The 14,872-nt window shown below is 49.6% G+C and overlaps 1 protein-coding gene across 1 annotated transcript in view; it reads right to left on the minus strand.

Annotated features, from left to right (window-relative positions):
- Positions 1–13,927, minus strand: part of LOC144938673 (uncharacterized) — a 55,790-nt gene extending 41,863 nt beyond the window's left edge. Inside the window, exons 1-5 of the mRNA XM_078866637.1 lie at positions 13,418–13,927; positions 6,861–6,947; positions 5,896–5,931; positions 4,378–4,449; positions 16–69 (exon numbers count right to left, since the gene is read on the minus strand). Coding sequence (XP_078722763.1) covers positions 16–69; positions 4,378–4,449; positions 5,896–5,931; positions 6,861–6,947; positions 13,418–13,519 — 351 coding nt within the window. The 5' untranslated portion in view covers positions 13,520–13,927. The remainder of the gene's footprint in view (positions 1–15; positions 70–4,377; positions 4,450–5,895; positions 5,932–6,860; positions 6,948–13,417) is intronic.
- Positions 13,928–14,872: the final 945 nt, after the last annotated feature.

Here is a 14,872-nt window from a genome sequence, read left to right on the forward strand (position 1 = left end):
TTAAATACAACTTACTTTGGCACCTGCAGGACCGGCACGACCAATATTGCCTTCGGGGCCGGTTAATCCCTGAAAATGTGGAGAGAGAGAGAGAGAAAAAAAATATTAACGAGCATCATTGAATGTTTCGACAAAAAATGGTGACTTAAGGAACACTGTCAGACAGGGAACGGCAAAAGTAAAAAGGAGAGGATGACCCAAGATCAATCGGATGACAAATGCAATGGCATGCGCTGAAAAGACGGAACAACAGCTGACATGGGCCGCTAAGGACAGGCAGGGGGGGGTGGCAGTCAGTGGCGACCCCACGGCCGTTGAGGTCAAGGGTTAGATGGCGGTGGTGACGACGGCGGCGGCGATGATGATGATGATGAATGCCTTGCCATGCGTTACAGATTAAATCGTAGCGAGCAAGAGAGGATGCAGACCACGTTGCCAGCGCGCTGTGTTTTGCTTTATTGCCTTGTTGAGGACCACGTGGCCTTTAGAGACGAGCCGTGCGTTTTTATTTAATTACTCGTACATCCTGATCTCTGGACTGCACATTGCACTACATCGCACTACCACACCGGTTTAAATATCTTTTTTCTTTAAATATTTTATTTAAATAATATTTTACATTTTATAATTCTTGACTGTTGTTTATTTTAAGTCTATTACATTTTTGATTATTTATCTTGTGTTGATCGCCGATTGTTTATTGTTTATTTATGTCTGTTAATTGTGATTCATTTTTTAATTGCTTGGTTGCACCGTGGGACCAAGAGAGAGGACTGTAATTTCATCTGTGTTGTATGTCATGCATGTAACACACTTGACAATAAAGTGACTTTTGACTTTGACTTTTGACTACATTTAAGTTTGGCCCGCCGCTCTGCGTTCTGAGTTAAAGTGCGGTGATTACCCAAATAGGAACCACCTGTCAATGGAGAGATGCCTCTGCTTTATTGTAGATTTGACCAATGCCCAATTCAATCATTAATCACCCCCTTCATTATCATTTGCACCGCTTCGTTCCAGCCAATGTATCTAGCCGACGGGTGGAGGAGGAAGCGACCCATTAACCGAAGTTTGAATATCGCCGGCCAGGGCCAACATCAGTAGCGAGTGAGATCCAAGACGGTACCTGGGTCTCCCACCTTGAAAAAAATTGCACTTACCAGCATGGTGAAGTATCGTAAAACACCCCCTCCCCCTCCCGCCCTCCACCTCCGCACACGACTGACATGGCGTTGGCGAGGGCTTTTTGTCCAGCAGTGGATTGACAAGGGGGTTGAAACGTAAACAAACAAAATCACGTTCTAAACTGATGTCTCGAACGTTTAATCTCGCTGAAATAGCGGCGGTGATGTCTGCAACCATCTGCTGCGGCCTCGTCTTCACGTCAGCCCGTCGTGGGCAATGTTCACGGTAAAAATGTGCAATTCAACGGAGGGCATTGTTTGATATTGGAGGACTGGCCGCAGCTGGGCCCTGAGGATTGAGGCGTGCCGAGATAGGCGGCTGCTTTACCCCGCGCCTTGCACAATGCACACAGTGACGGGAATGCACCGGTACATTTCCACACGATGATAGGCCACGTCGCTGAGCTGTCATTTGTGGCCAGGTCGCTTCCGTAAAAGCAGCTAATAGCTCAGTGCAGCATTATCTGATAAAATAAAACATAGTTCATAATGGTAATATAAGCACGTTTAGAAATATTTAGACACATGCCTTTAGAGTATTTGGTTCCATACATTTCCACGTGAGACACTTCGTCGAGCTATCATTTGTGGCCAGGTCATTTCTAAAAAAATAAGCAAATAGCTCAGTGGGCTTTACCTGATTGGCCGTGTCGGGTGGTGGAGGGTTGCGACACATTTATAAACAACACGATCTAACCCAAAACCCTTTATTATGAATAACACTGGTCGCGAAAGCCTAAGTGTTAAATTTACCTGCTAAATTTAAAAACTGTTTAGTTTTATTTGTCTATATTTGAAAGTGATTTCTTTAACTTTCCTATACTTTGCACTCCTATCGTGTTTTTGTATTGTTTGTTGTTGTAACATTCTGATCCACCCCTACTCGACATCTTTAATAAAAGAGCTGTATAGCTTATAGGGATTCCTCCACTATAAATAAATATGCTGATTCTGTTTGTTACTGGACAGCCCCGTGTGCAGGTGCTGCACAGATTGTTAGATGGAAGGATCGCGAGAGATAGTGGGCAGTTTGGGGAGGCCTCCATCCAACAGTAGATTGACCATGGCTGATGATGATGATGGTAGTGACTGAAATTAATCCAGGTTGACTGATGGAGGGGTGATGCTACGGGAGCACCATCTCACGAAATGCGTTAATACGTCAACAGCATCATCTGTCTCTTCCGTCATTCCACGAGCTAGGGGCCACTTTCACCGATCAGACATCGACATCATCAGTGTGTGAGGGCCGCCACAAATTTAGAAATCGTTGGGGTTTGACAGCCATGATGGGGGTGTTTTCACCATTCGTGTATTGTCGGGGGGCCGCACGTCAGGGGCCGCACTGAAGGGCCCCCAGTGGCCCGCGGGCCTTGCAATGAAGAACATTCTGCTGCATGATTCTTCACAAGAAACCGTGCCGAACAACACCCCATCAAAACCCCAAAGCACACCACCCCCACCTGCCTACCCCCACCAGCCTACCCCCACCTGCCTACCCCCACCTGCCTACCCCACCCCCACCTGCCTACCCCCACCCCCACCTGCCTATCCCCACCCTCTCCTGCCAAACCCCACATGCCGACCCCCACCTGCCTACCCCCACCCCCACCTGCCTACCCCCACCCACCTCCACCTGCATACCACCACCCCCACCTGCCTACCCCCACCCCCACCTGCCTACCCCCACCCACCTCCACCTGCATACCACCACTCCCACCTGCCCACCCCCACCCAAACCTGCCTACCCCCACCCCCACCTGCCTACCACCACCCCCACCTGCCTACCCCCACCCCCACCTAACTACCATCACCCCCACCTGCCTACCCCTACCCCCACCTGCCTACCATCACCCCCACCTGCCTACCATCACCCCCACCTGCCTACCCCCACCCCCACCCCAACCTGCCTACCACCACCCCCACCTGCCTACCCCCACCCCCACCTGCCTACCACCACCCCCAACACAATCATCCCAGCGACCCGACACCCAATACCCACCTCCTAACCAATCTCCTTCACCCGTCTGTCTCTCTCTCTCTCAACGTCTCTTTCACCGGCACCAATCTAGCTGAAAGCAGGAATCCCATGCCCGGCCGAGGCAAACGCCAGCCAGTGACGGGCGTGGGCAGCACTGTGGAGGCTTTGTGTGCCGAGCCGGTTGCTCTATGAGCACCGGTGGCTTGCATTGTCACCTTGGTGGGAGGGGGGGGGTCCTGAGCCACCCACAATAGGCAACTTTCAGTTGCAATGCTTCGGCTTTCACGGTGGGAGCTTTTTCATGGGTAACTTGTCTGCTGCATGATGAATACTACGTGACTCAAGGCAACGCATTTGCATGTTGTTCTCTTCCATTCCGTTATTGTTGGCAGATAGTATTATTATTTCCATGAAATACATCCCCGGTTATACTGGTAGGAACCGCCAGGTTACACCAGCCCACAGGGGATTATTGTGTCCGTCGTGCAGGGAGGGGCTGGGTGGGGAGGGAGGGGCTGGATGGAGAGGGGAGGGTGGGGAGGGGCTGGGTGGGGAGGGTCGGGCTGGGTGGGGATAGGAGGGTGGGGAGGGGCTGGGTGGGGAGGGTGGAGAGGGTGGGAAGGGGCTGGGTGGGGAGGGTGGGGTAGGGCTGGGTGGGAGGTGGGAGGGGAGGGGCTGGTCACCCCGAGGTGCCCTTATAAAACTCAACGTTCAACCTACTCACGCCGGCTTGTGCCCGCCCTCACAGTCGGGCATATTTGCGGAATACACCACGCCGCCGTTGACCCTGGCCATTCACCGAGCAACCCAACGTTCCTACCAGCTCCCTCCGCAGGAGGAATGTGTGTTGTGCCTCCCCAGGTGGACCCCTTAGGTTTGGTACCGATGCGCTGGACTTGCACGATTTTACAAATGCACCGGAGTCTGGAGGCGTGTGGAGTGGAGGGGACAAGTGAGGAGAGATTGGTATAGGCCAATCAGTTTCAAAAGCAATGCATATTTTATCAGAGCATGTTTGCGTGCATATTTTTGCCACGTGTGCGTGTGTGGTTAATGCAGGCTTGATGCCCTGCAATAGAAACCTATTTGGTGTTTGAACTTCTTGAACACCTGTTTTATTGCAATAAAGGATGCTGGCGAAACAAGGGGTCCAATAAATACGAGGAGAGATTAGCTGAAGGAAGCAAACAGATTCCATTTCCAGAAACTCACGTCGACCCCAGGGATGCCTGGGAGGCCGAGTGGGCCTTCCACACCCGGGTCACCCACGTCTCCTTTCGGTCCCTGCGGGAGAGACAGCAAAATCGTGGCATCACCCACTCGCCGACGTGGACCCAGTTACAGGCCGACATGCGAACGTGTCAGACGTGTACGTGTCAGATATGAGAACGTGTCTAGTAAAGAAATGACCGACCATGCACCCGTAGGTTACTGGGCTGGATCGCCGCCCAGCCTAATGTTTAACTGGCTGCCCACACCAGGGTTTTGGCATTCCTTCGCTTCTCCTGTGTACAAACCAGGTCAAAAGCACTTTGTCCTGTTGATCATCTTGACCACCTCACAGAATCTCTCTCGGTTTACAAACGCTGGATCATTCTGTCCCCCCCTCCGCCCACGAGCGATCGTTAGATTTTCTTCTGCCTTCTTGACATCTGTCAGGGTACTTGTGCCTATTCAACAAAAAGAGGCTGCTATCTTTTCCCCAGTTTCTCCCTTTTTTCAACTCTTGAAAGGATTTCCCAATCTCCGTTGGAGCGTTTAAACGCGACGCTTTCTATTTGTAGCTGATGTGGTGGACATTGCGCTCATGGAAGATACCATTATTCGGTAGAATGTATGTATGTTGAACTTATTTCGCACCGTACGTAGCCAACGCACTAAACGCACTCACACAAAAAGTCTGGGCGGATAATTGGCCAGTTCGGATATGCGACGATTGTACTGTGAATCCACGTCGAGGAACATCGTCTGCATGAATTTCGATTTAAAGCTTTCGTGACTGCAGGGATTCATCGTCTTGTTCTTTCGGTAAAGTCACGTAGAAGGGAAATAATAAAATAATAAAAATAAAACATAATAAAATAATTCTCACGACGTTTCGGCCACAACGCAAGCAGCCGTCCTCAGGTGGAGAACAGGTCTGTCGAAAAGACAGAGTCTGAATGAAACACCCCAGGCTTGGGAGAGACACCTGAAGACGGCTGCTTGCGTTGTGGCCGAAACGTCGTGAGAATTATTTAATGATGTTTAATTTTTATTTTTTTATTATTTCCATTCTACGTGACTTTACCGAAAGAACCAAGAAGATCGTCTGCATGCTCTCGACGGACACTGTGATTGGTGCTTTTCTCTATTTCCTCTAGCAAGTGGAAAATCCACATTCTCGTGGCAAGGGCATGCAGTACGTTGCACGTGAAGGATATTGTCCATGTGCCAGCCAGTGCAAGATATTGGTGGCACCTTGGGTCGCGAAATTTTAGCAGCAACGATTTCTTTTATATGGCTAATACGCGAGACGTACAGTACGTACTCGATAACCCCACTCATTGCAAATGGTTGTACGTACAGTATTTATGTTGAACTTCTTCTGCACCATACGGAACCACGAAAGATATAACCCACCTCAGGTGGTTCTTACCCATTATATTGCAATTATCTCGTCTGGACTCGTGGTCTAATGTGATGATTGTTTTTTTTTTATCCCGCATAGGAGTGAAGTTGAATTATTACCAGCGGTCCGGGAAGCCCTTGAGGTCCACGTTCACCCTGTGAAATAAATGCAAAAAATATTAAGTAATGTACGTACTGTATATTGAACTTCTTTCGCACCGTACGTAGCCAACCGTGCGGGGGAAGGACAATACACTAAACACAAAACATGTTAAAATTTCATAAAGTGTGTTTAGTATTTGTACGGATGTATTTACATGGGGAGGGGGGGGGGGTATTGCAAAAAAAAAGTCTAGTTGTTATTTAAATTTTAAAGAATTAAGTGTTGTTAAAATTCACGTTTTTCATCCAACATACTTTGTTCAACCAACCAATCGCGTCGTGCATCTTTGAAGCAAATGAGGTTTTAAGAAAATACGTTTAGTGAACGATTTAATCTGCATATGTAGTCAACGTAGGTGGAGATTATGATACCGCTTTGAGTGAAATCGAAAAACAAATACGTACAGGAACTATGAAACAATTAGTTTTACGCACTGAACAAAACAACTTCTGCTCAATAATTCCAATCTATAGAACACAAACATTTTATATAAAATAAAAACATGAAAAATCGTGAAAAACTATGAATACCATGAAAAAATGAAAAACCATCAAAAACCATTAAACCATTAAAATACCGTGAAAAAACATGAAAAATCATGAATACATTTAAATTGAGATTAGAGGTGGGGGTGGGGTTGGTTTGGTTTACAGCTTGCTTTGTTAAATGAGTTCAGTGATGTTTATTTGAGTTAAAACAGTTTGGGGGCGGGGGGTGGGGAAATCGACGACACGGATACAAATATACATCCCAGAAAAAAAATGTTACTCCCCACGTAAGACAAGACCGAATTATTACGCATATTTCATGCACATACGCAGACATGTATAGCATTATGGCACGAACTCGTGTACACATATATAGCAATAAGGGATAATCCACGTGCAGTAGGAGTTAAGGTCAGATGGGTGTTAAGGCTCACGTCCACTCCGTCAATGCCCGGAACGCCGGAGGGCCCAGGGGTTCCCGAGATCCCTTGGGCACCTTGGCCGGGACGGGGACCGCGGGGCTGAAACACAAACAATCCCACTCATTATGAGTGCGCGCGTGTGGACGGGTGGGGGTGGGTGTAAGGGTGCGGGTGGGGTGGTACGTGTGGGTGTGGGTGCGTGTGATGGGGAGCGGTTAGCGCGCTGCGCTATGAACCTGGCGACCCGGGTTCGATTCCCGCTCACGGCTAACACCAGTGACGATTATCTGAACCGGTCCTGGGCCTCCCCTAGGTCGACTCAGCCTTAAATGAGTACCTGGTGCGGTGTGCGAACATCGCCACTGGGGAGACAAAGGCGGTCGGGCGTGGTGTTGGCCACCCACCCCCTCGTGTACCGTTCCGGCCTTCATAGGTGCTCGCTAACAGCACTTGCCCCAACAGTCTGTTAAGGCTACACGGGGGATCTTTGTGATGGGTGTGGAGCGCTAGGGTAGCGGTTAGCGCTGTGCCGCGCTACGAATTCGGCGACCCGAGTTGGATTCCCGCTTACGGTCAACACCAGTGACGATTATCTGAATCGGTCCTGGGCCTCCCCGAGGTAGACTCAGCCTTAAATGAGTACCTGGTGCGGTGTGTACAAATCGCCACTTGGGAGACAAAGGCGGCCGGGCGTGGTGCTGTCCACCCACCGTCTGGTGTGCCGTACCAACTTTAATAAATGTTCGCGAACAGTACTTGACCCAACAGTCTATTAAGGCTATAGGGTTATCTTTGCATTTGTGGATGTGTGTGTGTGTGTGTTTCCGTGTGTAAAGGGTGGGGCTTGGTGTATGTGTCCGTGCGTGTGTGAGTGGGGGGGGGGTCAGTGTGATGTGTATGTGTAAGAAGAGGGAGTTGGGGGGGGCAGGAGGAATTTGGGGGAGCGGCGGGTTTTTACTTTTTACACTGCCGCATCAAACCCGGCGACCTGAGTTCGATCCCCAGGCGATTTCTAAATCAGGGTCTCCCCTCGGTCGACTCAGGGAGACCCCGAGGATCAGCCGGGCTAGGGCGGAACTTGCCACGCCACCCACCTGATGACGATTGCTTGTGTTGCGATTAAAACGTCGTGATCTATTATTTTTCTACCTAACCAAAGAGTATGGATTCCTGCAGTCACGAAAGCTTAAAATCAAGATAGAATCAAAGAATCCGATGAGCTGCGAAGCTCTTCCCCAACCCCCCCCCCCCCCCCCGACAAATGTCCGGAGTGTGTCCCAGCACTGCGCAACACTGAGAAGTCAGGGCAGCCCCGTGATGCCACCTTCTCGTGACCCCGTGACCCCGGGAAGGTGGCGGCATCGCGTCCCAGTATCACCGCGTGAGCGAGAAAGGGCCACACGGGAAACGTCAACCGTTGAGTTTGTCCAAATTTCAAATATCTCTGTCCTACGGGAGCGTAACACATTTGCTACTCGTATCAAGTCGGCCGTTGCAAATGTATAGTTTTGACGTTGCATGATTTCCCTATTTGTTATTTGAATGTTGAATATTTCCCCCCCCCCCCCCCACTAGCAATGCGCATTGCTCGATTGCCATAAATGGCCACTCGTTTATGGATATCCCAGGATAATCAATCGGGAGACATTATAGAGAAATCACATTTCATTTCACAGTCTCTACGGGTCTCCTGTAAGACATGGAACCATGAATCTCACGCGAGGCGCATGAGACATCAGCGAGGTATCTATTTATTGATCGTCCGGGATATCCATCCGGGTCTCCCTTGCAAATTGTCCCAATCGTCGCTCACCTCTTACAATAGGGTCCACTCGTACCTAGCAATGCTGCCGCAATTACTGCAGCAGTAATCGCCATCTGTGCACGTACGCGTGCATGTGTGTATGTTGAAACTTATTTCGCACCGTGCGGAGCCAACCGCGCTAATCGGAGAGGTGCATGAGGTCACCACGCGTTGTGCAGTGCGCGTGAGATCGTCGATTGCATCTCTGCGTCCGCCCCGACGCGTCCCACCACCGAGCTCGTTGTGGCAGATTGTACTCGAAGATGTTGCAAGGCACCCACATGCAGAAAGAGACGCAGTTTCAGTTTGCTTTTGTTTAACCAGGTGAGACATCAGGAGACCGGGTGAGTCCCGTTTGCGAGAGACACCTGCTGGCAGGGGGTTGATGATTTGCGATGCATACCGTAATCCCAATCGAGCGATTCGCGGCGTCACTTTTGAATGTGGACACGTGACGGCACGCTCTTGCCAATGACATCACGGGGGGTCTTTAACGTCCACAGACGATGCGGGCATAGCGCAGTGCGCAATTTGCCGCGCGACGGTTATCGCAACCTCGGTAATAATCGGGGCTTATTCTTAGTTTTTTTTTACCTACGTGACTTTACCGAAAAAACCTAAGAATATGAATCCTTGCAGTCACGAAAGCTTCAAATCTAGAAATAATCGGGGCAGCCGCGGAATATCGAACCGTAAACCTTTGCAGCGTCCGCTGCTCATCGATTCCTAAGTTACATTTCATTCTTTACGTTGCCATACCTAGTGCCGGACCCTCACAAAGTGGGAGGTCTCCTTCTCATTTGCCACCCTGTGGGACTGCAACTCCCCCCCCCACCCCTCCAGTCGTCCGTGCTCTCGACCTCCCCCTGCTGCTCCGTGCAAGTCCGGGCTAAGATACCTTCACTCTTGTCATCGACCTCTGACTGTCTCTCCTCTGAATGGATTGAGAGCCTATATATGCCTCCCCTTCACGTGATACATTGTGTACAGGTTCACGCTATATACATTGTTATTTCTACAGGGAACTGTAGGGTACAATGTGTGCGAGTGTGTAATTGTGCACATCCACGCACGTAGAGCATCGTGATTCAAGTGGGCAAGTGATGTGAGTGACGGCGGTGTTATAAAAGGGCTGGAAAGTTGACATTGCTCCACAAATATATTCCAGTCTTTGCTTACAAACTAACAAAAAGCCGAAAAAGTTACATTTTTTAAATCTCGAAACCCCCCATAAAATGACAGCGGCGGAGCCGAAATTGGTTTCACTCACGCGGCAAGCCTCAACCTGATATTCAACATTGCCGCTGCGATCTCCGCGCGAAACTCGCAAGGGTGCCATCCTCGTCATCCGCGAACCAAGTAATCCATCACGAGTGGAATGTGACCAAAGCAAGCCGATAGAAAGCGGGCAAAGCCCACGTGTTCGTTACCGATACGATGCGCACGTACGTATCATAAGCCCCTTGGTTAGTGCCTCACCTGGAGTAATAGCCCCGAAAGAGGCTCGTTGCACGAGACGTCTGTGGCGACCCCTTACCGATATAATTTGTCAGTCCGCTGCCGAATAAGTGCCTCCCCACGCTGTCGCGGGCCCTAGGGGGATATTTGGCCATACTTCACCACGCTGGTCAGTGGGGGTTAGTGAAGGAGAGACCCGTCGACGTTTGAACGCGCACAGAAGTAGAGTACAACTATTCAACTGAGTTTGTTTAATTTGTTACACGGATGATTGCGTCGAGAAAGTTCCCCTGTCTATGTGTTCCACTACCTGTAGAGTATATTTGTGTGTGTGTGCCTATACTGTATATATCCTATGTGATGATGATGATGAAGTTAAAGTGGGCTCTGGCAGGACACGTCGCTAGAAAGTACGGAACGTGTTCGTGAGCCCTTCCACTGGGGAGGAGACGGAGCGACGGAATCAGCCCCGTGTGTAGGTGCTGGGTGGCTTATTGCATCGCAGGGTCGTGAGAGATGACGGTGCATTGAATAGGCCTTTTTTCCAGCAGTGGATTAACCACGGCTGCTGCTGATGATTATAACCTGTATGATATTCTCATGCTTAGTAACATGTGACCTTGAGGGTTGGGGTGTTTTAAGTGAATGCATAAAGTATTCGCCGTGTGGCTCAGAACTGAGAAGCGGCTGTGTGAGTGAGAGGTGTGATATTTCTCTCTCCCGTGACCTGAATACAGACAAGGCCCTCTCTCACATTCCCTTCCTTCCAATAGAGGCCTTACTGAGCCAATGGAGTCCTTCCTTATCCAATGGAGATCTTACTGATCCGATAGCCACGTTACCGACCCAGTAGACACCCTACTGATCCATCAGATGTCTTACTGATCCAGTAGACACCCTACTGGTCCAATAGAAACATTACTGACCCAATGACACCTTACTGATGCAATATACACTTTACTGATCTAACATAGGCCTTACTGATCTAATAAAGGCTTTACTGATCCAATAGAGACCTTACTGGTTCAACAGACGGCTTACTGATCATTGTATTGGCCACGAAAGCCTACGTTTTGAGTTAAAACACCTTACTCGATGCCTTCTCAAGTTGCGACATCATGATTATACTGATAATACTGTTGCAGTCTGATGCTTATCGTGATTATTTGAAGTAACGATTATTTTTGGTAGCGCTCTCAGTGCACGCTCTGCCCTAAGCTGCACTCTACACCGCTTTACGTCTCGTGCTTCACAAACTTAAACTCTAAATACGATCGCCATCGTCAGTAACACCGAGTATCCCCCCCCCCCCTCCGTGAAGTTTGACGCTGAAGCCGATAAAAAGCGCGCCTATCTGTCATATTTACGCGATCTAACCACCTCCCAAAAAAGAAATACAACCTTTTATCGTGGATAATATCGGTCGCGAAAGGCCACTCCGTGTGGAACTCCTCGATATCTCAGCTGTGGGACGGAGCACGGGCAGATGGTTGGCCACGTCTGCCAGTTCGCGCGCCGTTTGATGCATTTCACGTGTGCGTGGGAGTGCAATGCGGTGAAGGTGGATTTCAATCGTCCGTACATTATTATTCACATTTTTCCACAACTTTTACCGATTTCAGAGAAGTATTTTCCCCGCAACCGACCTGCTCGCGTGGTCGCATGGATGGTTCGCATCTAAGTGGTTTCCTTGTTATGTTCAAAAAACGTTGATCTATTTCTCTTATCCCCTCCAGCTTTATCTCTCTCCCCCTCTCTCTATCTGTCTCTGACCTCTATTTCAGTGCTATGAAGAAGGACCTTTACCCAAAACGTTGCCTGTTATATCATTCTTCATTTTAAGGCCACGATGTTATTAACGAATAACACCGTGGCCTTAAAACGTTGTTATTAATCGTGCTTTTTGCACCACTGCCAACGCAGCAGCATCAGCAGCACCAAATATTGTGTTCCAAAAACGGTAATTACGAACGCAGTGAACTCATTAATTCTGTATACACAACATAAAGGGGATTGTAATTTCTTCAGCAAATATTATAACTTTCATTTCTCCGTCTCCCCCCCCACCCCCACCCAAAAAATGAATTTTGATTCTCAGAGCTTTGGCAGTCACCGTTACGTTAGCCACCGTCCTCTGATCATCATCATCATCACCATCATAATAATCGTCAACATTGTCACAATTGTCGTCATCCTCGACATCATTTCCACCACCACCACCACCACCACCACTCCTGCCATCGTCATGGTCATCGCCATGGTCACGATTACTGCCATCATCATCACCACTACCACCACGAATTATGGCCGTTGACCAATTGGGTCATCACTAAATAATGAAGTTTGGAATTTAAGAATCCTCCTGGCAGAAAAGAGTATTAATTTAATCAATCTTGCTGGGGATTTGGCTTGGGGACTTGAGGGCGAAACGAAATATGGATTTATTTTTTCAACTAAGCCGTCACATTTCCAACAAAAAAACTATAATAGAAAATGAGGGTGACCCGCATTTTTTAAAGGGAGCGGTCTTACCAATAACTGGTGGTATGTATTTAGTGAGCCTGACTGCTGATGAGACCCAATATGTTGAAACCGGTCTAGAGTTTGCATGTGTTTAAAAACGTGCTCCTCGTTTATTAAGTCTGGAAGGTCAATAGTCCGATGGACTATATATCTAATACATTTTAGATAACGAATTCGCTTCGCTGTGCAAGGTGTATTTTGTGGATATGCATGCCTATAACGTTTTCTCTAACTCCTAGAACTGAGTTAACTCATTTTCTGCAATCGCATTAACATTATCACCACCACCATGACTACCATCATTGTCTTCATTAACATCACCCACCACCGTGATCTCCATCATAACCGCGAGCATCACCACGATTAGTCAATGAAAATCTACGCAGCAATCATCGCCCCCTACTGTGAAGACCTGGCAGGACTTTCCCAATAAAGATTCGTCGTGAGACTCGGTGGTGAGGCTTAGCCGGGTAAAAAAAAAACAACGAAATAAATTGGACTTCATTGCACAAGGCACGTGGCGCCACACGCACGGTCAATATCACCACCTCCCATCATCATCATCATCTTGATCACCATCATCACCACCACCACCACCACAATCGCACAATCATCATCATCGCCACAGCGCACCAAAAAAAAACCACCTAAAGACAAAGATCACCCGGATAGCCTTCAACAAACTGTCGGTGCAATCGCTGTTAGCGTGCAACACTCACTCACTCACTCACGCACGCGCGCTCGCTAACTCGCTCGCTCGCACGGGGTGTGTGGATGATCTCACCGGGGGCTGCGCAAGGCTCGTCGAGAGCGCGTGCAGGAGAATCACGGCCACGTGCAGCAGTAGCCACGAGTGCCGCGAGTAAGAGCATCGCGTCCTAGACATGGTTCATCCGCGAGTGTCACGGCCACGGGACTATAGAGCAGCAAGCAGCAGTCGTGGTGGGAGGGAAGGATGGAAGGTCCGCTTTGCCTCCTTGACGGCTTGTGCCGGACGGAGGGGGTGGGGTAGACGCGCTTCTGCGTTGATGGTGGAGGTGGTGCCCCTGTCCGAGGGACTGATGGTCCGTCTGGGGTTGACACCCCGATTCGTGATGACTCAGCGGTGTCTCCTCCTCCTCCTCCCTTTGCAGCCCCGCGTCTAAGTCTGTCCCCACCGCCGTCCTCTGGATGTCGCCAGCAGCGGTGTTAAAGGACGGTAGCGGCGGTGAGATGGGGCAGAACTTTGCGCAATGTTTATGCATGAAGGTGGACCCCCGGGCACGGATGCGTGCGATTGGGTGCCTGTGACTCCTGGTGCGCTCCCACCACCACCTCCACCACCCAACCACCCAACCACGTACCTTCCACCACCACCACCGATTCACTTACCCCCCCCCCCGATCTCCTCCCTCGCCCCCCACCCACCCACCCGCCACCACCGCCACCGCTTTGCCAGGAGGGTGGGGAGGAGGTTAAAAAAATGCGTAAAAGTGCGAGGTCTCATTCCACACGTCCCGGCGAAAATTGGGACCGAAGTCTTAAAGGGGACTCGCTTTCTTCGAGCCAAATGTAAAAGCGTTGTGCGGTGCTGCAGTTGACATTTATCAAATCCACTGCTAGGTGAGAGCCCCCCCCCCACCCCGCCTTGCGCGTCGTGGTGGAGATCGAAGGGGGGGGGGGCATTTGACCCTACTTGGCAAAGGTCGCGCATCATTGAAGTGGCAGCATAGAAGCACAGTACAGCTTTTGATATTGCTGTACACGTATACGAGGGGATAACACTCGATGCTGCGCGCAGATGAATTAAATAATCAACTTCTGTTCTGCCATGCCCTGGCCATCATTTGCCATCTCCTGATCTGTAATATTAACAATGACAATGCTGAGTCCTTTGTCAATCCACTGCCTTGATGAGAGGCTCCCGACGATGTCATCATACAGCGCCTAACTTCACGGAGGTCTCAAATGTCTACGGATCATTTCCCACTCTCAGTGTGCCGCGCTCCAGGCTTTGACCCTGGGGTGACCGCCGGACTTTCGTCTGCACGAAACTCAGTCTCTGGAATTCCCATCGCAGTCGATAGAGACTTCTAAGTCTCGGCTGAAGACCCCACCGCCTGTTTAACGATGCCTCTCTCTCTCACTCTCTCTCTCTCTCTCCAGTCATCTGGCTTGTTTCTTTAGCCCTTCTCTCCCCGAGTATGTCTCGCCTATTTTCCTCCTTGACACGCATTGTGTGCTCTGATATAAATTGTTG

Source organism: Lampetra fluviatilis, chromosome 2 (genome assembly GCF_964198595.1).
Source record: "Lampetra fluviatilis chromosome 2, kcLamFluv1.1, whole genome shotgun sequence".
In the NCBI taxonomy this organism is placed as follows: domain Eukaryota; kingdom Metazoa; phylum Chordata; class Hyperoartia; order Petromyzontiformes; family Petromyzontidae; genus Lampetra; species Lampetra fluviatilis.